We start from the raw sequence: 27,432 nt of genomic DNA on the forward strand, positions 1-27,432 counted from the left end.
ATTAACACGACGCGAATATAGCCTGTGTGTACAGTTTTATTACATTAATTAGACACATGCCTTTGAACAGTCTTCATCGATGTCGCGTTTATGTTTACGTCTTGAACGGAATAAAATTAAAAGTGTAATTTTAGCGCAAATAAAACTATATAAAGTTAAATAAATGTTTATGGTTATTAGCAGTGCTGCATTCACATGAGAATACATTCAGCATTAACGGTGGCAAGTACATTTTTACTGTTCAAAATACGTTCATGAAAGTAACTTTGCCAAATAGTTTTTTATTTTCCCTTCCTCAAGCTTTGCGTTTCATGTAAGGCAATATCAAGAATATCATAAACTGTGTTGGCATACAATCTTGCCCACTATGGCTAAACTATCCTGGCAACATCACAGCAAAGGACGGTGCAGGGTGTCAAGTTTCCCTTTTGTTTTGGCCACCATTACTTTACTGTTCTCCTGGTCCTGCCCCGTTCTAGGCAAGAAGAAACTCTACATCGGAGCCCTGTTCCCTATGAGTGGTGGTTGGCCGGGTGGACAAGCTTGTCTTCCTGCTGCCCAAATGGCCCTGGATCTGGTGAACAAGAGAACGGATATTCTACCGGATTATGAGCTTGAATTAATCCACTATGACAGTATGGTAAGTAAGCACTGCATGTGGGCATCCTTAATTACTTGTTTGATAGTAAAACATACAGTATGCATTTCAATGTGCATTGAACTAGTCATACCAAAAGAGTGTTTACATGCTGGTTAATAGTATTTATTCAAACAGTGTGTAAATTCATTATCCATGGCTTGTTGAAGATTTGTGTTCTCTAGAGCACAATTGTAAGTCTCTATTGGGTCAGCTGTTGTATACTAATGTTTTGCTAGCTGCTAATGAACATGATGTTGTTTTTAGTTCATTAAATGAGAAGTTGTACTTGATTCAAAGTGACTTTAGCTGTGCAGAGGAATGTTTTGACAGCATTATATTGTTCAATGATCATACTGTCACGGAGGTTTGCTTGCAAAAATCTATTCATTGCTGCTCTATATGCTTTCCATTTTCCCCAACCATATCTTTCCATTTGCTTGACTCTTTCTCTCTCTTTTTCTCTGCTTCTCTCCATCATTCCCACCTGCGTCCCTCCTCCCCCACACAGGAGATGCCAGTGCATGCTCCTTCTCGCACACACTGACACACATATGTAAAGTGAAAGAGCAAGTGAGAGTTTTAAACGGCAAAGACATACAGATACACAGTTAATTCCCTGTGACTGTTCGGCGTTAATAAGAGCTTTGCTGTGATTGGTTGGAACGGGTCTGCATTGGAACCCCTCTTCAAAGATACAGGAGAATGAGGAAAGACTGGGGGTGGAGGTTGGCATGACAACAGTTACCAAGACCACTGCTGTTCAAACAAACACATAAGGCCACAGATTGCTCTGACAAAAGAGATAAAAAAGCATGCCCTTTATAATCATTGCATAAACAGAGACAGATGGGTAAATAGAAGAAATGAACTGGATAGTGTCACAGTGCGGGCAGTTATAGCGATAGTTCACTCCAAATAATTTACATTTTGTCATTATTTACTCACCCGCATATTGTTCCTAGCCTGTATGATATTTTCTGTTTCCGTAGAGCACAAAAGGAGATGTCAGGCCGATTGACAGCCTCAGTCACCATTCATTGTGACTAGTTGTGGCTCCGAGCCTTCAATTTTGAGCCACTGTCCTGATGATGAAAAGTGCAAATGACGCATATATTCTCTGGGCAGTGTAGATTTAATTTGAAGTCGTAAAATTAATTTGATAGCATAAAATGTGGAAAAACAAAAGGGAAAAAAGTAGGGAAGCACTGATGAATCGGCTGCCGATGTTTATTGGCCAGTTATTGACCAAATTAAGCCATTCAAACATAAAACTATGGTTTATTTATAATTAATAAGTAACACACGGTGTAAAAACTCTGTGACTTAAAATGCACAATCCAGGTATAATAGTAGCCACATTATCTAGAAGGGTTGGCACTCCTAAGAACATTTACATCTTTATTTTGATTCATTCTCACATTAATGCAGAAAACTGCACAAAAACTAAAAAAAAAGGAACATGACAGTTGTGAAAGTGGTACTTACCTTCAGAATAGGCTGCATGAGTGAAACCATCCAAAACACTTTGAAACTAGCAGAATTTGACAATTTGCTGCATTTTAAACTGCAAAAACAGAAGTACAAAATAAAAATAAATTCAGATCAATCAGCATGTTATCATATTTAGTCATTTTTATCATGTATTTATCTTTCACTGATGCTCTCTTTAAAATGTTGGCCTGTTATATTCAATGTAAATTATTTATGGTTAGAACAGTGATTACGCTTTTGTACCTCTTTGTAAAATCTTTTTAAGTATTCCTGAGTAAAACAGCTATCTGATGACAAAATAAGGTAAGCCGCAAAATATCAGTATTGTTATCGGCCTATAGTTTTTCGTTAAAATCAGAATCAGTGTTGGCCAAAAAATGTATATCAGTGCATCCCTAGAAAACAGTTCATGTCCACCCGTGTCTGTAGCCAAAAATGTCCTAAAACTGGTTTCTGGTGTCAATGATAAGGACTCCACCCTTATCTACCCAAATTAATAAAGGTAAAAACAGGAACAAATCAAATAAATTAACATCTCAGTATATCCAAACAATGAAAACTTATACATTCAGTCAATCAATAAATCATATTTATTTCATAATTGTAAACATATCAAAACAAACATTTTAGTTCATAGTTTAGTGCACATTCTTATTTAACATTGAAGCCAACAAAATCAATGAAATGGCTCCAACAAACACTTTCAAGAAAAAAAAAAAGATGCAATGAAAATGAATGGTGACAGAGATTATAGTAATGCCTAACCACTCCTTTATTTTACATGGAAGAAATTAAGTCAAATGTGTTTGCAAAATATGAGTGTGAGTAAATGACCACATAATTTCAATTTTTTGGGTGTACTGTTCTTTTAACCAAATCTACGAAGGTAGCCTTCCACGTAAACCAGTTCAGAAACTCTGACATATTGAGAGCCTCATCTCTGCTTTCCTGCGGTAGGTAGATGTACTCCGAACCCCTGTGTATCCGAATTATCACGTGCACATACAAACACACACACACACACCTAGAGCTGTCACTGATTACAATTCAGCACCATGGAGAGCAACATTTAGAGAGCGCAAAACCGCTGTGTCATCAGGAGGGAAAGCAAGAAGGAAATCTTAATCTTAAATTAGATTTTAGGTATTCAGACCCAAATCTTCCCTCCTGTGCCTTAGAAAGAGCTGCTTCATTTAATCTGTGCCCAGCTTGGTTCAGGGCCTCTTCTGATCAGAGCGGAGGGCTCTGTTCTCTGCAGGGTGACAGTGCTTTGGATGGTACGAGGGGAGCAACTCTCTACAATCTGAGTAATATGCACTAAAAATACACTTTTAGTGTCTAAAACTGTCTGTGATTGGTATTGGCTGGTACATTTTCAGATCTCAATCACCAGTGAGTGAAGAAGTTTAGAACAGGGATCATTTCACTACTTGTTAAGACTAAAAGTTTGGTTTGTCTCTGTGTAATGTGTGTCCAAAACCGAGATCCTTTTCATTTAATAATGTCTCTTTTCATATATTTTCTGTTTTTTACAGTCAGTTGTTGATCATAAACAACAACAATAAACATTTAATTCTAATCACACATAGCACGTAGGTAGTAAAGAAGCCATTCTAGTCCACTTCTGTTAATATGTGCTCAACAAAAACACTTCTGTGACGCTCGCTGAACTGATGCTATTATTTAAGAGAGTACTATTTTATATGCACTTATTCAATACATCTCTGTAAATACTTTTAAATAGCACAAATTATGCATATAAACCATAAATATACATTCACTGAACACTTTATTAGGAACACATGTACACCTACTTATTCATGCGATTATCTAATCAGCCAACCGTGTGGCAGCAGTGCATAAAATCACACAGATACAGGTCAGGAGCGTCATTTAATGTTCAGTTATTTCAATTCAGTGTCTCAGTTATTTTGACTGTGGCATAATTGCTGGTCCCAGACAGGCTGTTTTGAGTATTTCTGTGACTGCTGATCTCCTGGGATTTCACACACAACAGTCTCTAGAGTTTACTCAGAATGGTAAAACAAAAAACATCCAGTGAGGGGCAGTTCTGTTGACAGAAACATCTTGTTGATGAGAGAGTTCAATGGGGTATTCGATTAAAGTTCCAAGAGATCTGGTCTCTACATTTCCTTCCCAGCAAAGGTATGGATAATATAGCTTACATAATGTCTGTAGTGATATGGCTGTGCAATTATATAATATATATTTTTGAATAGTTTTTATAACTTGCCACGTTGGCAGCAATATTACTTTATAAAGAATAAAAAAAAAAATCCTAAACAGTCAAAATAGTCTTATCAAAACTGGGCAGGGATGGGGACATTGGAGGCCCAGAGATCTTCTACCAAATGATTAAAATATTTTATCAAGACTTCATCAGTCGAGGGCACTTGGATATGAACATTAAAAGATAAGATCAACAGTTCATTTTGAAGCTGACTGACAGCAGTCAAGTTTTTGTGTCTAAATATTTTTACATCCAGAATATATAGTATGTGTATGGGATATAGGAGACCTTTTGAAGGATAAAACTACTTAATGGGGGTTCACGGTGTCCCCTGAGAGAAAATGTATAAAAAAGTAAAAATTGACCATTCCCCTTCTGTCACTCACTCGACGTTGTGTCGATTGTAGTGACACAAGTGGTCTTTCTTGAGAGCCTCGCATACCTCTGAACTTGAGAAAAGGCCAATGAGAAATTGGCAGACAAATTTCTGACGGTCATAAGCGCTGCCTCACGTGACTAGGCTGCGATCACACGGAGGCAGGATATATGAATGGTTTATGTTCTCATTACGAGAACATGGCCATGACAACGTTGCGATCGTGGCTTTCTTCCTTCTGAGTGAAAGCCACTTCAGCCGCCCCTCGTGCCACACCTTCTTCCTCTGGGATTAAGGCCGGCGGGCAGGCGTTGAAGGCGATTTGGGGCGAGCAACGAGCTCTGTTTCGCCGGGTAAATCCCCACAAACCTCCCGCCCCCCCAGCACGCTCGTTTACTTCCATCCGGGTCCGATGCAAGACCGCCTCACTGCCATTGTCTCCCTTGGACCCCACAAGCTGGATGATGATTTCGCTACTGCATTGCAGAGCGTCACAGCGGAGTCTGGTGCTGATGACTCGTCTGGGCTGCCGTGTCTGAGGCTGACGCGCGGATGTCAGCTATGCTTTCCCGGGCCGCCGTGAGCACGAGGCTAGACTGGAAACTTCCGCCCTCACCCATCATGGCTAGATGATTAGTTCCTCTGGTCAGGGTGCCACTCATAGAGATTCTTCCCGGAAGTGCATGACGAGCTGACAAGGTCGTGGAGGGCACATTTTACTTCCCGGATCCAACCTCCTTGCTCGTCCGCTCTCACTACTAGGACTGGGCGATAAAACGATCTCGATATGGCATCGCGATAATATTTATTTAGACTACGATGATAAACTTTTGACATGTTTACTCGATATGGATAGACCTAACAGCCTATTACAAAGCAGAAATAAACAGACAACAGCCAGTCAGAATACAGATTTTGGATTGTGCGTCTAAGTACACGCCCATTTGCTAGCAGAGCACTTGTTTGAGCTACCGGCGGTGAAGACAGTGAATGTAAAGAAAAAATGAGTGGAAACGACGAACACGAAAGCGACGATGAAATTGAACTCGATCTATCTTCCAAAGCTGAGGAAATTGTTGACAAAAAAGGTAACAAGACGTCAATTATATGGAAGTGGTTTGGATATCTGAAAAGCGACGACACGGTAAAGACGGTATGCAAAATATGCCGTCGGTCGGTGATAACCAAGACAGGAAACACAACAAACCTTTTCAGTCACCTGAAAAGGTACCATCCCAGCGATCACACCGAGAGTATGAAAATACGGGCCCATGTTAATGTTACTCCGTCCACAAGTTTTGCCCAACATGCTAACGTTAGTGGTTCTTCTGTTGTTAGCAGCGCATTTGTTAGGGGCTGTACCTAAACAACAATCAATCGTGTCGTCTTTTGCGACCATTGCCCCTAATGCCCCATATGAAAAACGATCAAAAAGGAGCAAGGATATAACCAGCGCATTTTCTTACTTCATAGCGAAAGACATGATGCCCCTGAACACAGTGGAGAAAGACGGGTTCAGAAAATGTATTAAAGTGTTGGACTCCAGGTACGAACTCCCAGGCAGAAAATACTTTTCTAAAACCACACTGCCTCATCTTTATGAAGAGTGCCGTGGGAAGCTGGAAACCTATAATAGGGTAATTAGGGTTACATATGATGAGCACTACCTAAAAGGTGTAGCATAGTGACTGGTTTACAATGTTTACATTTTGCACTTTTTACTCAGATTTCTACCTCTAAAACATTTGAGATATTTAAATCCAGTACACAATTAATATTTTATTTATCTGACAGTTAAGTACTTAAATCTGCCAGGGACTTTGTGGTTCACTTGTTTACATTTGTTGTCTTGGTTGTACCTCTACAAACATTTTGAAATGTTTGCCTCCCTGCCAAAGAAATTTGATGTGATAGTACTGTAGTCACAGCTTTTAGTTTTATATTTTATAATAAGTTACAAGGCAAGCTAACTTGCATTGTTTTGTCAAGGCAGATAAAGCATGTTTGCTAAAAGTAAAATGTTAACATTTAGATTGAAAGTTTATCAATATTCTTTTATAACAAAATATATTCTCAACCAATCCATGTTTGCACAGTTAAATGTTTGCATTGTTATTTATTTATGTTAATAAACTATATAGTTCAACAACTATTGAACCTTCTGGTTTCTTCAGGCATCATTATCAGTATACTTTTCAAACGGGCAGCATTATTAAATTATATATCGGTAACAAATATCGATATCGATCAATATGGAAAAAAATATTGTGATAATATATTTTGCCATATCGCCCAGCCCTACTCACTACCCTTGACGTTGGGACGACCCACGGGTACACTGAGGTCCCCCAGATGGATAAGGTGGTTACGATCCACCTGTGCCCCGAGAACGCCGCCACCTGGTGGGATCGTCCGGTACTCCCCTCCAAGGCCTTTAGGATGACGTTGTTACTGACTTCGAAAGCCTACAGCACCACTGGACAGGCCGCCTTTTCCCTGCATGTCATGGCAAGGCTCGCTTTCTCAATGCCCCCTCCCCCAGCTTGGCCTCTTCGGTGACACCGTTGATGACTTCGCCCAGCAGTTTTCGGCAGTAAAGAGGAAGACAGACGCGATCTCGCACATCATGCCACAGCGCCGCCCCAGCGAGGTCCGCACCCTGTCTGCCTGCCGAGGGTGTCCCCATGCAGCTTCTTCCAAGAGTCAGGCAGCTCCGCCTCAAACTGGGCCCAGCTCTCAGCCCCAGCGTCGAGCGCCTCGCAGGCGCACGCTCCCTGTCTCCAGGACTTCTTCTAGGACCCAAAAGGCTAACCTAACCTAACCTGCTTTCGGCATCAGATTGGTTCGCATCGGTAGACCTGAAGGACGCGTACCTCCACGTCTCCATTCTGCCTCGACATCGACCCGTCCAATGGTTCGCGTTCGACGGCCAGGCGATCCTTGTATCAGAACAAGATCCTCCTCTTTTGCCTGTCCCTGTGCCCTCGCATCTTCACCAAGGTCGCAGATGCAGCCCTTGCCTCGTTACTGGAAGTGGGCATCCGCATACTCTATTACCTCGATGACTGGCTCATTCTAGTTACTATGCGCTCATAATGACCAGGTGCTCAGGCACTTCAGCTGTCTAGGGCTTCAGGTCAACTGGGAAAAGAGCAAGCTCTCCCTGGTTCAGAGGATAAATAACAGCACGCCTCACGAACGAGCGCACGCAGTCTGTGCTAAGGGGCCTTGCTCTCTTCGATCCCTACACAGCGGTTTATCTAAAACAATTCCAGAGGCTCCTGGGGCATATGGTATCCTCGGCCGTGGTCGCGCCTCTTGGGTAGATGCATAGGAGATCACTTCAGCACTCGCTTCAGACTTGAGTTCCGAGATGGGCATGGTGTCACGGCACGTACCGTGTGTTAATCACCCCTTCCTGCCGTCAGACTTTCAACCCTTGGTGTCCAGATGTGTTGTGGTCACCACAGATGCCTCTCAACTGGGTTGGGGTGCCGTGTGCAACAGGCATGCAGCCGCTGCCTCATGGAGAGGGCTCCCGCTGTGTTGGCACATCAACTGCCTAGAGTTGCTGGCTGTATTCCTTGCCCTGCCGAGATTTCTCCTGCTGATTCGGGGCAAGCACTTCTTGATCCGTTCAGACAACACCGCAATGGTAGTGTACATAAATTGCCAAGGCGGCATGCGCTCTCATAATATGTCACAACTCGCCCGCCATCTCCTCCTTTGGAGTTGACTCAGGTCGCTGCATGCCACTCATATACCAGGCAACCTCAACACAACAGCGGACGCACTCTCGCGGCAGGTCTCGCTCAGTGGTGAGTAGAAGCTCCACCCCCAGGCGGTCCAGCTGATTTGGGACCGGTTCGGCATGGCACAGATAGATCTCTTTGCCTCCCAAAACAACTCCCACTGCCCGCTCTGGTACTCCCTAACGGGGGCCCCCCTCGGGATAGACGTGCTGGCACACAGCTGGCCCCGGGGGCTGCGCAAGTACTTATTTCCCCCCGTGAGATTAATGAAGCTAAATTTAGACAGAAAAAACATTGTGACACAGACCTGGCTTAGCTGAACCTTCTTAAAACAAATATGTTGGTCTTAATTAAAGTGTCCTTCGGTCAGGATATGGACCAGAGTCCACCTGTTGAGTACCCCTGCTTTAAAGTTTACTCAGAATGGTGCCAAAAACATCAGTGAACAGCAGTTCTGAGACAAAAACGCCTTGTTGATGAGAGAGGTCAACGGAGAATGGCCAGACTAGTTCGAGCTGACAGAAAGGCTACAGTAACTCCGATAACCGCTCTTTAAGTTTAGTGAGCAGAATAGCATCTCAGAATGCACAGCACGTCGAACCTTAAGGTGGATGGGCTACAACAGCAGAAGAACACGTCGGGCACTTTATTAGGACCATAGTGTTCCTAATAAAGTACTCAGTGAATGTATGTAACAAAATATATGTATGCAATATAATATATGCAATTGCAATACATATTTATGGATGGAATACATTGATTTGTTCATTTAAAAAGCAATAATCAATATACTCATAATGTACCTAGTTATAAGGTTACCTGTATAATTATCAACATTAGCTGAGAGAGAATTTAAAAAGGGACATTATAACTTTAATATACCCATATGAATTGAAATTGAATAGAATCATATCAAATGAAATTGAAATAATATTGAATAGAGAGCCTGCGAATCCGAATAAAATGAGGAAATCTGTATTAATATCCAGCCCTTTACTAACTAACTGATACACGATTACAAAATATTTTTGCTATAATAAATGGTATTTTACTTTTTTATTTAAAAATTATCCCCATTAACTTCAAGTTCTTCAAGTTCAATTTCTTTAAAGTTTTTCAACTTGAACATTAACTTATGTTACAAAAATAGTATTTACGGTAAAGACATATTATCTATCTGGGGAAATTATCAAATCAAGTTTTTCATTCAGAAAAAATTAGGCTTCTATCTTATCTAAGATTATCAACCCTATCTTTATACAGAAACCTGTAATTTCATTAGAGTTGACGCATTTTTTCTTATCAGTTGTTTTAGTTGATTTGATTTGGTGGGAACCAGGTGCACTGAAAGAATGAGGCTAATGCATGGTCTTCATCCTGGGGATACAGTTCTGAAGAGAGCCTACAGCAGTGTTCTCTTATCACAGATACTGGAGGACAGACCATCACAGAGAGAGAGAAAGAAATGTCTGAATACATTATGTGCAATCAGGATAATTTTCCCTGCATTTTTTGTTTCATTAAAGAGAATGTGTGTGCATATCACAGTATCAGTCAATTTTGATATGCCCATATCACTTGATAATTGAGTTAGTGTGTCACATTCGTTTTTTGCCTTTCACAGGGATTCATTGTAATTCTGAAGACAACAACAGTTCATTTTTAGTGTGGTTGAAAAGATTGGAATGATTTAGCTGCATGTTTACAAGAAACTAAAAGTAGGAGAGATAGAAAAATAAATAAGTTGGAATAAGCAAGCCATATTTGTCAGCTACTATAAGTAAAGAGCAGTCAGCCGCCCCAGGGTTCTGCCGATTACATTTGTGTGATTGCACCAATCAAAGGCTTAATCAGGTTCAAAACTCAATCATTTTATTTTCATGTTTGGTTTTATTTCTTTTGAGGTTTTCACCAGTTTTTAGCTTCTCTTTGTTTCAAAAGCGCAGCGTGGCTGTCTTAGAAATGTTGGCTGTGCTCAAGGCCACTGGCTGGTTTGCTCTCAACAAATGGTGGCCTTAACCTACTATTATCATTTAAATTAGATATTGATTGTTTATTGACAGTAATTTATAGACGAATAGGTAAAAACTATGCTGATTTTAAGCATCGGGTTAAAGATTGATGAAAGTACATGTCCTGCAAACAAATGTTGTTTCTTGTGGAATTTATAGGCAAATGCATGTCCTTGGTAGGCTGGGTCATTCCTGTTATGAAGTACCTACTATTATTGTAATTTAGGGATTTATTACTATACCAGACTTTCAGAAATATGCTCTAGTTAAGTTCAGGCAGTTTTTTAATTTCAACTTGAATATTTCAGACTGATTACACTGTGAAATTGGTGAAAGTTGGTAGAAAGTTCAGTCTATGCTTGCCAAAATTCAAACCACTGCCTCCAGTGGCCAAAGCTGTAAGTGTTGTTGAGATTAAATATCCATAGGGTGGTGCTAAAAATGTTTTTTTAGTAGAGCTGTCAGAATTAACATGATAATGCATGCGATTAATAAAAAATATTTAATGAGTTTGGACACCAGAACATTTATTCATAAGGCGAGAAGCCTGTGGTATAATTTTGGGTACAATTGTACACATTTACCAGTGGTTTCACAAAGTCTCTTCAGTTGTATTTGTCTTTTTCATCAAGGGTTCCAAGCGTACTAAGCAGCATTCTGTTTAATCTCTCAACCGGGTTTCCACGAGGACTATAATGTGTCTTTCTCCCCCTCTCAGCTCCGATGAAAAATTGAGATTCAAAGTCTCTTGCTTGGTCGCTAAGGGAAGACTTGGGAACCCATAATGGACAGTGAAGTTCTCCCATAGTGCTTTTGCGATTGTCTTACCTTTCTGGTCTCTTGTTGTTATTGCCACAGCAAATTTTGTGAAATGATCAGTAATGACCAATGTATTTCTGGTGTCGTGACTGTCTGGCTTAAGGAACAGATCACCGTGTAACAAATTGTATTTTATTTTTTTGGTTCCTGGTAGTGTGTGTTATTTCCTAATTGCTTATGCCTCAAAAGTATAGAAAATAGCTATTATTCCCCTCAAACTTTGCTTTTGTGACCAGGAAAGTAAGATTTTGAAATGTACATATTTTCCTGAATATTCCAGATAGATTCAGTGCTGAGTAAACTTGGAGTAACTTCTAAAACTTTCCAGTAATATAAATAGTAGTATAAATACAGGGGCCTTAAGCCCTCCAGTTCAATTTAGTTCCAGCTGCCTAAGTGGATGCATATCAAGACCTTGCTGAACACCTTGAAGTATGATGAGTATGGCTGGGAGGTCATAGGAGACTTCAAAATTGTGGCATTCCTGATGGGTCTCCAAGGTGGTTTTACCAATTTTCCCTGCTATCTTTGCCTTTGGGACAGCAGGTACACCAAGGTGCACTACCACAGACGGGACTGGCCACAGCGGACCAAGTTCACTGTGGGGAGGAACAACGTCAAGTGGGAGCCACTGGTGAACCCCCGGAAGGTGCTGATGCCACCACTGCACATCAAATTGGGCCTTATGAAACAATTTGTCAGAGCTCTAGATAAGAAGTCGGCAGTCTTCAAGTACCTTTAAGACTTCTTCGCTAAGCTCTCTGAGGCAAATGTCAAAGCCGGTGTCTTCGTTGAACCACAGATAAAGAAGATCCTGGAGTGCAATGAATTCCATAATAAGCTCAATAGTTAGGAGAAAGCAGCTTGGAACAGCTTTGTCACAGTGGTTCGTTTCGCAGTGGTTTCGGCAGTCACAAGGCCGAAAACTATGTGGAGCTGGTTGAGACTCTGGTGACGAACTATGGCACAATGGTCTGTAGGATGTCCCTCAGAGTCCATATCCTTGATACTCATCTTGATAAATTTAAGGAGAATTTGGGAGCGTACTCAGAGGAGCAAGGCGAGCGCTTCCACCAGGATATACTGGACTTTGAACGCCGCTGCCAAGGATAGTATAACGAGAAATTGATGGGACACTACATTTGGGGGCTGATTTGTGAAAATGATTTACAGTATAATCGTTATTACTTTAGTATAAATACATGTTAATTTGGATTCATATGATGTTTTTTCTGACTTTATGTGAACGAAAAGACACAAATTTGCCCGTTTTCTCATTGGAAATGGGTACATTTCCTGGTCACAAAAGCAATGTGTGTGGGGAATAATATCCATTTTATATACTTTTGAGGCATAAGCAATTAGGAAATAACACTTACTAATAAGGAACAAAAATTGTGTTACATGATCCATACACATTAACTCAAGTGGGAATTTTGTCTGTATGGATTCCATGGGAGCAGCTCTTTATGGTATTACTTTCTGCCTAAAACATCTCTCACATGTATGGCATCTATTCTCAATATCTTTAGCAATCCTAGGCCAAAACAACCTGGCACGAGCGAGGTTGATCGCATGCTCAAACCCAAGATGTCCTACATCATCATGAACACCTTTCAGTGCTTTCTCTCTGTATTGTTGAGGCAGAACTAATTGGTGACGTACAGCTCCATGGTCTGTCCACTCCCTGTATAACACTCCATCTCGTAGTTCAAGCCTATTCCATTCCCTTAGGAGCAATTTGACTTCAGGAATTTCGAGGCTGGTCTGTCTAAAGCTGGGTTTCCAATCTTGTTCAACAAAAGAGATGATCCTTCGCAAAGATGAATTCTTCCTCTGTGCTTGATATCATGGGTCATTCCTGGTAGGGTCTCATAACCTGAACAGGCAAAGCTTTCAGGGACTGATGAAGCACAAAAAGCTAAAGACTCTGCAAGAACAATAAATTCTGGTGCTTCTGGAACTTCACTTGTCAAGGTAACTGACTGGCGCTGACAGAGAACACCTCGTTGAAAATCATTGTATCCATTTGGGAAAACCGCTGTTTCAGATCATCAATGGCGCTTTCCTCTTTAAGGAAAGCATCATCTTCCTCAGGTGGATACTGTGGTCTCCTAGACATCTCATCTGCATCTTTATTGGCAGATCAAGCCTGATACTATAAGTTGAATTTGTACATGGATAGCTTTGCTGTGGTCAGCACATACATCAATGGGTTATTGTCTGTAAGTACTGTAAACTCAGTGTAATACAGGAAGTCACTGAACTTTTCACAGACAGCCCATTTCAAGTCTAAATACTCCAACTTATGTGTGGGGTAAGTCCTCTGGCATAGGCTATCACATGAAGCTTGCCCTCTTCTTTTTGGTAGAGAGCAGTGCCTAGCCCTTCTCTACAGGCATCCGTGTGCAAGACATATGGAAGTTCTGGATTTGCAAAGGCAAGAATTGGTACCGATGTGAGTTTCCCAATTAGAGTATGTTTGGGGTTTCTCTCTTTATAGACCTTACCCTTTTTCTTCGATGAACTGTATCCAGCATAGAGCCAATATAGCTTGGCTATTTTAAAGTAACCTTCGACAGAATACCTTAATACCCAGCAAAGCCTAAGAAACATTTTAGCTCTTGCCTGTTAGAAGGTCGAGGCCAATCCTTCAAAGCTGAAATCTTCTCTGGATCTCTGTGAACTTCATCAGCATCCACAACATGACCAATATACTTCACAGAGGACCTAAAGAAATGGCATTTGGGGACAACTTCAAGCCGTACTCTTTCAGGCGATTTAACAATCACATCAGTCATATTTCATGTTCCTCAAGTGTTTTGGAAAAGACAATAAGGCCATCCAAAAACACAAGTATCCGACATATTTTTCCTTAAGCCTCTGGAAGGTACTAGGTGCATTCGTGACACCTTGAGGCATACGGTAGGACTCCCACAAGCCAAGAGGACATACAAAAGATGTTTTATGCTTGTCCTCTTTGGCTACTTAAACTTGATAGTGTCCAGATTTAAGATACATAACAGAACCATTTAGCCCCACTGAGTGCTGAACAAATTGATCCTTGATGGTGCGCATGTTTAACTTCCTATAATCGACACAATGTCTGATATTCCCATTCTTCTTGCAGACAAGCACTGTTGTGGATGCAAAGTGGCTTTTGGATTCCATGATTATTCTAGCATCCAGGAGCTATCTGAGGTATTGCTTAACTGCTTCTCTGTCACTTGGATGTATTGGCCGTGGCCATTCTTTGAAAGGTGTCTCGTCTTGGAGTCAAATATGGTGCTTCACTACAGTAGTATGACCATACAACTCAAGTCATCAACAGCAAAGGCTTCAGGTATGGACTTGAATTTATTAATAATACGCTTCTTCCAGTCTTCAGGAATTTGCGAAAGATTGAACACAAGTTCTCCACTCAGCACCTGAGCGGAACAAGATAGCAGCCCAGACTTCAAAGGAAGAACATTATAGGTAGCCCTCAGCTCAGCAATTACACACTTGGGATGAAAAATTATGTCTCATTCCTGAGAGTGACAGGAATCTTGGAGCAATCTCTGTGTGGGACACTCACAACAGCTCTTTCAAGGGATAACCCACCCGGCAATGGAAAGAACTAAGGTTGCTCTAGAACAAATGAGGTCTTTGGAATGCTCCTCTTTACTCTTACTTGCTGTTTGGCTGGGATAGTGATGTGACATTTTCAGGTTCTTTGACTTGAAAAAGTTGCTCTTCACTCTCATAACTCTGAGCTACATGATAAAAGAGCAAAGCATAATTACTGCTGGCACTAGGCCTTTAGAAGAACTTGGCTCCTTCTTTTTCTACACCATGCAGCCTATACAGAACATTTGTTCCAACCAGCAGGCGAACTTTACTGTTGAAAGTCTGGGATGACAAGTACAAGGGATGAGAATTGTTCTTCTGCACCTGTGAAAGTGCAAGGGAATTATGACAACTTGCTGTCCACTGGCACCTTCAAATGCAAACAAATCATGAATTGGCACATCGCAGCATGCAGGCGCACACACACACACACACATACACACACACACCAGAGCCCTTCTGCCTAAGGGAGCCAGCAAGCTTAGCATACAATAGCATAAATGCGGCAGTCCCATAGACATTCAATAGGTGGTAATGTCATAACAATCTAGTAGGCCATTACGCTCTCTCCTATGATTGAGCTGTGGAGGTTGTTATCTCAGAAAATTAAAGAATCTCCAGTGCTTCCCTGTCAATGATAAAATAGAGAAAGGCGCTCTTAGCCCTTTCAGTATTTTTCAGCATATGTAAGGCACATTTTAATTACCACAGATGCATGCCATGTCTTAACTATAACCAAAATGCATAATGAGACTTTATGTCTGTAAGTGCTTTTCATGTTGAGTTCGAAATGCCGCTGGTGTTGACGCCCTGAAACGAATCATGAATGCGGCTTTGCGATTGCTGTAACAAAGTGGAGAGCCACCATCTACTGTCAGATTTTGGAGGATTTGCGTTTAAGAGATTTAATTGCAATGAATATGTAACCTATGTGGGTACTAGTTCTTTCAATTAGTCAGCCTCCCAGGTAGACTTTGGGAAACATTTAATATTACTTAAATTGTTGCTTAAATCAGATCTTTATACTATGGAAGGTTTTGTTCGGAAAACGTTTATAAAGCATTATATTGTTTTCTTTCCTACGAAGGAAACAAATGCATTTTGACAGGAAAATTATTATGTATACTGTCAAATTTTACTGTCACGTTTTAAAATCTGCCATTTAATAGTGATTAACTACAAAAAATTATGCAATTAATCACGATTAAGAATTTTAACTGACTGGCAGCACAAATTTTTAGTTGTTAATTATGTAATATGGTGTGTTCAAGTCCTCCTGGGAAGTGTGTAGTTTTGAGGTTGGAAATCGTAAATACAATGTGATGTGTGTTCAAGCGAAAGATTTTATCTATTTTGCATTTTCATATTTCTTCCTCTATTTTTCACTTACCAATGAAGACAAGAAGCTTTTTCAGCACCAATGCAACAAAATAAAGTTCAAAGCCATGCATTGGGTGTGTAATTAATGATTTATCTATTTATTTTATCATTCATGTGTGGCCACATATAATGATGGCAAATGTTGTTTTGTTGCAAACGCATGTTGCTGCATAAACAAGCTAAATGAGCTAAGTTTTCTGGCAAGTTCTATCGTTATTCTTCATTAACAATAAAAAAAAATATACACACAAACTAAACTACACAGTCAAAATCCTCAAGTAAAACTGAATTATTACCAATAACAATTTGCTTCCGTCATGAGTTTTAATTCGGCATGCCCTCAACTGGGAAAGTCGGCTCTTTGAAAAAAAAATCTGAGATTCCAACTCTGTGGTGGCATTCATGTGCGCTTATCTCATCAATATAATCATTCCGACAGGACTTGAATGCAACAAAACAGCATATTTTTTTTACTTTATTCCTGAACTCTAAACCTAACCGTTAGTGGAGTAAAAATGTAATTTTAGAGCGAAAATCCATCCTCCAAATTAGGGCTGGGACGATTCATCGACGTAATCAGCGTCATCGATTACATAAATACGTTTTACATAACATGCGTCGGTGCATCGCAGTGGAATAATTAAAATGGCAGCACCCGGTTTAAGCATGGATTCCCTGAAGAACAAGCTGCGGTCAACTCCCATGGTCTTATAAAGCGTGGGAGTATTTTAGCCATAGAGCCAACAATGTGGTGCTGTGAAAGCTATGCAAATTGGAAATGGCTTATCACAGCAGTGCAACCGCCATGAACGAACATTTGAAGCGAAAGCATCGCGGAGTGCTTGTCAATACGGCAGCACCGTATATCCTGTTTACTTTTTGCCCCCACCCACCCAAACATGACATATTAGTATTACAACACACGTTTCTGTTAGTAGTAGTCTCTTAAAATAGATTTTCTAAATATTTCCTCATCGCCCATGTTAAAAGTAATTTCTGCACCGCTGCTAATGTAAATTTACACCATGCATCATCTAATTTTGTTATATGGCACGTCCTGCTGGATATTTTCGTCATTACAGCAGAAACAACTTAAAATGTTTGGGTGTACAGATAAGTGTAAGACATCATTAGAGACTATAAAGGGTCTACTTTTATTTGTGTACACTCACAATAACAACAAAATCTTGTGCTTTTGTAAAATAAAGAAAATAAAAAGGGTGAGCTTTCAGCAGTCTCTGTGTTCACGAGCATATTTCTGTAACACGTCACAAAAATTAACTGAAACTCCGCGAATACTTATCACACAAACATGAAACATATGTCTAAAGAAAGCTTAAAATGTCTACTTTTAAATAAAACAATTCAAATTTAAAACAAATATTCTCCTGCAATGCAATCTGTTTGAAACAAAGCGATGTACAGTTTTTACTAGGCTGTCTAATTATCTGTAATGTGATCCCACCCACTAGCAAAGCAGGTATTTAAATTGTATGCTGTATGATATAAATATGATATGTAATTAGGGTTGTGCCGATGGACGATATCATCGTCCATCGTGATGGCTGACCAACATCACGATGTCGAGCCACCATCGTGATGCCACGCCCCCTTTTGCGAGTCTTGCTAGTGTGACTCACTAGTCTCTTCTATAGTTAACCTAAAAACTTTGCAGGGATTGCTCTGTAAATTAAATTGAGAATATAACTAATGCATATATGCTATTTTAAATACTGTAGTATATGCCAGAGACATGACGTGTTAGTCTGTGAAAATACCGTGTCAGGCAGGCTACACAAATATTGATCTTGACATTGTTAGCGTCTTGTCTTTTTTTTTACATGTCTTACATTTAGATTAAAATATTTTATGTTGTAGGCTACAAGAAAATAGCCTTTATTAATGAATTATTAGTAGTTGTAGTGTCTCAGAAAATCTTGCTCATTGTCACATAGCTCTTGTATACACTGAAGCGGCAGTTTAAGATAAACCCAGACCAGCGAACGTCAAATAACTTTTGTCTGGTTAATACTTTTAAAGAAAACTTTCCTTGGCCATAAATCCACAATGTCAAATCAAATGAAAGAAACAAGGTGAATATGAATAACACACATTTATTAAAACATAGAAGAACAAGAAATAAAGAACTAGTAAACGGGAACAACACTCAGACCGAAACTCGGCATTAACATTTCACTTATAATTAGCAGCACAATTAACTTCAGCACAGGCTACAAAATAAATTATGTTATTGAAATATTGTAAAGTGGTCATATGAACTACACAAATGAACGTTTAAAAAATAATATGCAAAATCGAATAGCTCCGCAACGGAGGGGCGAAAAATGCGTAAAGAAGTCTAATATCTTTCACCAGACCATGTTTAAATTTCGTTGTTTCTGGCCAGAAATACCAACATATTCACTTTATCTGGTTTTAATAAGCTGCGGATTGGAGTAACTACACTACCCGCTGTGCTGAAGACCCGCTCTGATGGAGTACTGGTAGCACATATGCGCAGATATTTCCGTGCTAATCTTGCCATGAACGGAAACATTTTGTTGTCCTCTTTCCCATCAGTGGCCATTTCCTGCAGGTACATGGTCATTTCTGCCTCGACCTTTTGCTCATCAGTGAGTGTGGCTGTGGCTGCTCTCTTCGCAAGAAGGCTGCCCAAAGACGAATTTTTTTTCTTAGGCGTAATATATTAAAAAGCCTGGATGAGTACTAATTAGTTGGGCTAGTAAAATAACGAAATTATAGTTTTTCAGTAGAAAAAAAAATCTATGTGAAGAGATATATTAAAATAAAAAGTGCTTAAAAGTGCACAACTCATCTTAAGTGGAAGAAATATTTTTCCCCCTTACGTGCAACCTATTGGAAAGCGCGGATGAGTCAGTTGGGATAGTGAAATAACGAAATTATAGTTTTTAAGTGGAAAATAGTATTTATGTAAAGAGATATATTAAAATAAAAAGTGCACAACTCTTCTTAAGTGAAAGCAAAAAATAAAAAATGCTTCACGTGTCGTGCAACCTACTGATAAAGCGCCGACGAGTCATTAGTTGGGTTAGTGAAGTAACTGTGAAATTATGTTTTACTGTCAACATCGTCAACTGCCAATTTAGGGGACATCGCCCAACCCTATATGTAATATGATATAAAATTATATGAATGTTTAGATTATATTTTAAATAGTGTTTATGCTGCCTCATTATCATCAACAAAGCTTGTGCTTGCAAATATGTGTTCAGGTGTAAATGTGTCAAATGTGATGTAAATATGCCCATATTAGAAAATCACCATCTTATAATGATTTCTGAAGTATCATGTGACACTGAAGACTGCAGCAATGATGCTGAAAATTCAGCTTTGATTACAAATTGCATTTTACAATATATTCAAATGGAAAACTGTTCTTTTAAATTGTAAAATTAGTTCAGAATATCAATGTTTTTACTGTATTTTGGATCAAATAAATGCAGACTTGGTGAGCAGAAGAGACTTCTTTTAATGGTAGTGTAGGTCTAAAATTAAGTAAAGTCTTTATGTAAGAAAATATATAGTCAGATTACTTCTTTTAACTTAAAACTTGATTTTGTTCATTAAGTCTCCTCACATTCATTCTCTTTCTGTCACAGTCCTCATTGATAGGCCCGGGGGGGGGGGGGGTCTTTGTCTCTCATGTGTGAATTACATCAATATTCATGATCATTCACACCTCCTCGCATATGACCTTTCAACACTAAAATTGTTTTGTATGAATGAGTGATCAGGATGGTTTTCACATAATTTTGTAGCAAAAACTCTAGGCTACAAGATCCAGTTCTCAAAAGTCTTGTGGACAAATGTTTAGTATCTGTTATATGGCCTTATTTCAGTGACTTAAAATTTTAGTTTTTTCAAAAAACATGCAGAAACGTTATTTTCTCAAAAATACAATCCTGTACATACATGTTGCTAACATATTATTGTAGCACAGTTTGTGCTGAATACAGTGTTATCAGACTTTAGCCATTATTATGTTTCTAAGCAACTGAAAAAAGCACAAATGTCAAGGCATGTCAAAACTTCTCCAGGGCCCAAAACACCCTCAGACCCCAGAGGGTTAACGGCTATGTATGAGTGCGAAAATGGCGTAGACCGTGTGACTTTTACAGACTGTAAATGGTTTCAATTATATTCCTTGCCCCATTGAGATTTAATTCAGATTGCAATAGTTTCAGATATTCTTGTTAGAAAAAGTTAACTGTTGCTTGAATTGCACTAATTTTACTGTAAGATGAGGGGGAGGGAGAGAGGAGAGGTAGAATGTGGAGATTGTGTGTATGTGGTAAGTTGGGTTTGTATATTACTGAGAGTTGATTAAGAATGCACAAGTTTTAGTTATTCCTGTTAGAAAAACATTTAAGTGTTACTCAAATTGCACTAATTTTACTGTAACATGGCTTTATGTTGGAGTGCTAAACTTGAGGATACACAATGTTTTGATATTCCTTCTGAAAGTGACTTGAATTTTACATTTGTTTCATTTATTTTGTTGTTGGATTGCTAAATGTAGATTGCACTTTCCTTTTACTCGAATTTACTCGAAGTTCTTACATAAAATCACTCCAAAATATAATTAAAGTAGGAATATCAAAACATTATGCAACCTCGAGTTCAGCAGTCCAACATAAAATCTCTCCAAAATTAAATTTATGTTGGACTGTAAAATGGAGATGACCAGTTTAGACAGGGCTATTTTTGTTGCAGAATAATGCCCTGCAGTGCACACTTTCTTTCAAGTACATTTGTTTGTGTTTAAGACAAGATAATTTAATCAAATATTGAAATATTAATGTCAAGTTTTTTTTATATTTATTTTGGGATAATTAATTGTTATATTACTTGATATTAATCAAGTAATAATAATAAAAAATCTGCAAAGTAGTCGTTAGATTAATCGATAAAAGAATAATAGTTAGGTGCAGCCCTACTCCAGATATCATTCACCATTGATGTGAACGCATTTACCTCCAGGTTTCCATGGCACCAGAACCTGTATCAGTAGCACCACAGGGAAATGTGAACACGTTTAAAATGATGCAAAATTGTGTGATGAGAGATGCCCCTTGTCAGTAATTAGACAGCATGGGATTGAATTCAGAGTATATGAAGATTTGGAGGCAGATTTTCAATTTCCTGTGAGATCATGTTGCATATTTACACAAAGACCTAATAAGATGAAATTAAAGAGATACAGTTAGCCATTGCTTAGTGAGGGATTGTTAATTTTAAGTACATTTTTAGATTTGTTCAAGCATATTTGAAATATTCATATATATATATATATATGTGTGTATATGTGTATATGTGTATATGTGTGTGTGTATATGTAAGACATCACAAAGCTCCATGGCCCAATCTTGTTTGTGTAACATGTTCTTACATGACTTCTTTTTAATATGTAACTGTTATTTATCCTGTAATTTGTGCTGAATGCTCTTACACTGAGTATCCATCCCAGACAGCTGATAAATGGCAATGAGGATGTTCATGTACAAACTCAAACAAAATGCAAGCACTCCAGTTATAATGTTTAGTTCTAGTGTTTGTGTGTGTAAATGCATGTTCTCAAATGTATTGTCTTTTGTAGTTACATGCATGACAACCTGTAATTTGTGACCAAAAAAATCGTACCTTTTAGCCAACAAACTTGCTTTAAAGTGTTTAAAAAAAAAAACAGATGCTATTTAAAACCAATTTACCTCAAAATCCTTTGATAGAACTCAATAAAAGATTTGTCAACTAAATGACAAAAAATATTATGTCAAATGAGATGAGTCATCATTTATACTCATTTTCATGTTGTTCCAAACCCAAACGACTAACTTTCTTCTCTGGGAAGAACTCAAAAGGAGATGTCAGGAATTATTATAGGGACTGACAGCCTCATTAGCAGCATCTCCATTTAACAATGTATTATTATATTCCAAAGAAGAAACTAAATGGGACCGGTTTTAAAAAAAACATGAGGGTGAGTAAATTACAGATTTTTCATTTGTAAGTAAGTCTACCCTAAGACAATGTTACGGTTGATTTACATTTTGTATTGCACTTTCACTTCAAGATATGACATCGAATCTTAAAAGAAATCCAACATAACAGAAAATAAAGAATCTCATATTACACATTTTAAAAGGTGTCATTTATTGGAGCTGGAACCACTGAGTTTTGGAGCAGGTGAGACAAGTGCTCAAAGTTGATGGGCAGTACACAGGGGAAACACCTGAAAAAGATGACAGTAACTAATGAGTCAATTATCACTGTCAGAACATGATGCTGTATTTTATGAAGGGACTCGGTAATAGAAACTCCTAAAACATTCACACAAAAGTGCTAAAATGCTAAATTCTATAAATATTCCCTTACAACTGCTTTTATTAAATACATTAACAAAATGTGAAACCAAAATCAAGAAACTTTGTTAAAATTGAAATAACATACTCATAAAGTCAGCCAGGTTACCATAGCTATAAAGCTAACGATCAGGACACTCTATAAATTGGCTATTTTCAGCTGTCGACATTTAACAAGACACTACACATGTTTATAACGAAGAGAAAATATGAAACTTACGTCACATTATTCCTTTGATGGCATCCATTTCTTTAAAAGTTTGTGGCCCCTGAGCTTATCTGTAAGTGCTTGGTTCCATACTCATGAGATAGTAAAATGAAGCATGATTGGTTGAAGATAGAATTTGCTACGATTGGTCAGAGTAATGTGGCCATTATCTGATTGGCTTGAGTAGATGATGGGTGGAGTCCAACTATTTGTGGATTGCCTGCAGCTCTGAGAGCTGTCATCCACAAATGCACAGCAAGCGATCCACAAATAAATCGGTGCGATTTCACAAATTGTCATGTGAATTTTGTTGGTTCATGTATTTCATGTCTTTTTATTTTGAAAGTTTATTTCCTGTTTCATGTCATGTTTCCCTAGTCCCTAGTGTTGAATGTAACTTTGGTTGTGTTTGGTAACGTAGTCATTGTTTATAGTCAAGTCAATGTTATGTCAAGACAAGTCAGGTTCATGTTTTATGTTGCATTCATATTTATAGTTGGGGTTTTTTTGTATCTCACTTTTATTTAATAAATTGCACTTGGGTTCTTCATTTCATCGTCATTGTCATTGTCAGCAGCAACATTACACAAATGAATGCTGGACAGAGTTGTGCTTGTGAAAATACAGTATTGTGCAAATGTTTTAGGCACATAAGATGTTTCACAAAAGCATTTGTCTTAAGATAGTTATTTATATCTTCAGCTTTACTGTGTCAATAGGAAATATAAATGTTAGACTCACAAACATTATTTGTGCAAATAGAAAAGATTAGAATAGAAGAACAGGGAGCCCTGCAACAGATGTCATGGTCCACACAAAGCCCCCCACAGTGTCAGTTCAAACCAGTCTGGCCATTCTCTGTTGAACTTTCTCATCAACAAGGCATTTCTGTCAACAGAAATGTCGCTCACTGGATGTTTTGTGTTTCTGGCAGAATTCTGAGTAAACTTTAGAGACTGTTGTGCATGAAAACCCTGCAGAGATCAGCAGTAACAGAAATACTGAAACCAGCCCATCTGACAACAAAAAATAATGCCACGGTCCAAATCGTTGTGATCAAATGTTTTCCCCATTCAGATGGTTGATGTGAACATAAACTAAAGCTCCTGACCCGTATCTGCATGATTTTATGCACTGCACTGCTGCCACACGATTGGCTGATTAGATAATTGTATGGATGATTGTTGGTGCCAGATGGGATGGTTTGAGTATTTCTGTAACTGCTGATCTCCTGAGATTTTCACACACAACAGTCTCTAGAATTTACTCAGAATTTTGCCAAAAACAAAAAACATTCAGTGAGTGGCAGTTCTGCGGCCAGAAACACGTTGCTGATGAGAGACTTCAACAGAGAATGCCTGACTGGCCTTAACAGACAAAGTCAACGGTAACTCAAATATCTGCTCTGTATAATTGTGATGAAAAGAATATCATCAGAAGAATGTTATTCTGAGATGCAGGTTGGCGCTAATTTGGCGGCATGAGTGGGACCTACATGATATTAGACAGGTGGTTTTAATATTTGTAAATCTCATTCTTTTTATTTGTGAATTAATTTCATTTTTGTGAAATTTCTTACATTTATTTGTGGATCTCATTTAATTTATTTGTGAACGAACTTTCTATTTGTGAATGTCTTTCAATTTGTCATACATTTGTATCTATTTCAAAATCAGTTATTAGAAATTAGTTACATTTACATTTGAACAAATTGACATAAAATTTAGTTTTATCTATTGTATTCTTGTTTACAGAGACAAAAAATATATTTTATTATGACTATGCAAAAATTATGCAATGTGAATAAGCAAATGAGCTTTAGTGAGACTGACACATGCAGAAAAGGGTTGTCAAAACCAGCAGTAGCAAAATAGCATCCTAAACTGACAACTGTTATGAGCAGCATGGCATAAAAATGGCAGTAAGCCTCAATAATTCGCTGTAACTACAATACTATGAGAACGTCCAAAATGATTGATAGGCAGAAAGCTATTTTGTTTGCTGTTTACAGAGTCTAGAGCTCTCACAGAGACAGTTGAGATATCTCAGGACACTTATTTCATTAATATCTTTCAAATGTTTGCTTACATTTTCATGAAAAAATAGCTTACAGTACCTTAAAATGTTTCTTGCCACTTTTGTTGGAAGGTATATAACAAAAGACTAACAGTATTGAATATGACACTAAAGAAATAAAAACCTATTGCTTGCCAAAACATTAAAAACATGTTTTGAATAAACATAGAATATTTCATTTTTAAATGGCCTGTTTTTCTGTTTAATATTTTATCCATTATATTAATAAATAATGATGATAAATGATGATATTATGGGTAGGGGACATAAAAATGTACTGCATAGTAGGAATGACCCAGATGCCCTCTGCAGTGTCTCTCCGCTCCTGCTTTTTCATGCATATTTATCTCTACTACATTTTCTGTGTGATTGAGTATGAAATGAAGTCTCTGTGGAGCTCCCTATACTGGAGCAGTGAGTTATATAAAGTGTGAAATGTGTTGTTCTGATGAGGTTTGCAGTTTTGTGCATGATGTGACTAAATGCCTCATGAAAAGTGACAGATCAGCTTTAAATCTGAATATAGATCATATATGAATATATAATATATATTTAAAATAGTCTTTCTCTCTGCTTTCAGTGTGATCCAGGAGAGGCCACTAAACTGCTGTACGACCTGCTGTACACAGAGCCCATAAAGATCGTCCTGATGCCAGGCTGCAGTTCTGTGTCCACGCTGGTGGCTGAAGCTGCTCGCATGTGGAACCTCATTGTGGTGGGTTCTTCTATTAACCAGAACATCTTCACTTTATAGATTACTATATACTATATATTCATAAAATGGGGTATATCCTGAATTCGCTTCTAAAGGAAAATAAATCTGGGTAGTCTGTCGTCTCATGGTGCTGTATGGCTGTGCATCACAAATCAAACTCTCAAATAGGTTTCATCAGTGGATGTTTAATACCACTGTGAAGATGAGCTGTCTAACTACATTCCCATCTCGGAACATGCAGGACTTCACTGAAATACCCAAAACTCAACTGAAATGGCTTGCAGACATTTCGGATCAAATATTTATGTCATTTGATTTCACTTTTGATTCGTCTTTAAAGTGCATTCCCACTGGCTTATCCTCCCTTTTTGTGGTCTCTTTATTTTGCATGCTCTGCTCTATTTTTGTAACTGTAGAAAGCTTTATCTCTCCACATATGAGTTTTGACCTTCAGTATATATCCCCCTGCTGGCCTTGAAACCCTTCTTGTATCCACCCCTGAGCAGAACTGCCACTCAGCAGCATCTCAGAAATTATCACTCTCTGATGTCATCGGATTTGACATACTGATGTCAGAAGCATCTTAAAGGAATCAATTATATTTACGCCTCTGTTTCTTTCATTTTAAACATCTTTGTTACATTTGAACCTTTATCACAGTTTTGCACACCTGTCTGGCTCACTGAAATCCCCTTGTGTATTTTACAGAGCTTTTTCGAGTGAAATTTTACTGTGAGTAACCCTGCAAGAGATAATTTAGCCCTTTGGGGATTGGTTTTCCTGTGGTAATTTTATCGCACATTTTTTGTATTTGTTGTCTGTTTCTCGTGACCTCTGACCTTTGCCTCGCAGTTGTCCTATGGCTCCAGTTCTCCAGCCCTCTCCAACCGCCAGCGCTTCCCCACCTTCTTCCGCACGCACCCCTCCGCCACACTGCACAACCCCACGCGTGTACAGCTCTTCCAGAAGTGGAAGTGGACCAAGATCGCCACCATCCAGCAGACCACCGAAGTTTTCACCTCTGTGAGTGAGACACCGATACAATAATTCTATTTGGTATAATAAGTGTCTGATAACGGATACACAGAACCAATTTTTAAAGGTGCACTTAATAATTTTTTGCTAATTACTAAACCTTTTAAACATAAAGAAATAGTTATAGTAGAATAGGAAAAACATGTTCAAAATATGGCGCTCATATAACCAGTCATATATTACTTATTTATCTTAATAACCCCTTGGAATATTAATGCTTTCACTTATTATTTATGACTGACTGCAAATAGAGCAGTTCTGCAATGACATTGGTAACTGAGAAAACACAGTACAATGCCATTTTTGCATTCTTTTTTTTTACTACTCTCTGCGATCCACGCATAACTTACCGTGCACCCCATTGAGAGTGAGAACCCCTAATCGTGATAACGAGGAGGTTACCCCTTGTGACTCCACCCTCCCTAGCAACCGGGCCAATTTGTTTGCTTAGGAGACCTGACTGGAGTCACTCAGCCCGCCCTGGATTCAAACTCGCGTCTCCAGGGTAGTATACAGCGTCAATACTCGCTGAGCTACCCAGGCCCCGCTTAATTTTCTTATTTAGTATTTCTTAGCCTGGCGCAAAGTGATAAAGCTTCAAGCAATGAAAGAAAAAATGTCATCCATGTTAATTAGAGTTTTTGTCTAACCAGCCATGACTGTATTT

General features: G+C 38.7%; 1 protein-coding gene across 1 annotated transcript in view; it reads left to right on the forward strand.

The window, feature by feature from the left end:
* Positions 1-27,432, forward strand: part of LOC127619537 (gamma-aminobutyric acid type B receptor subunit 1-like) — a 139,514-nt gene that overhangs the window by 52,123 nt on the left and 59,959 nt on the right. The window contains exons 6-8 of the mRNA XM_052092386.1: positions 480-640; positions 25,596-25,730; positions 26,583-26,753. Coding sequence (XP_051948346.1) covers positions 515-640; positions 25,596-25,730; positions 26,583-26,753 — 432 coding nt within the window. The 5' untranslated portion in view covers positions 480-514. The remainder of the gene's footprint in view (positions 1-479; positions 641-25,595; positions 25,731-26,582; positions 26,754-27,432) is intronic.

Source organism: Xyrauchen texanus, chromosome 26, assembly GCF_025860055.1.
Source record: "Xyrauchen texanus isolate HMW12.3.18 chromosome 26, RBS_HiC_50CHRs, whole genome shotgun sequence".
Classification (NCBI taxonomy): Eukaryota; Metazoa; Chordata; class Actinopteri; order Cypriniformes; family Catostomidae; genus Xyrauchen; species Xyrauchen texanus.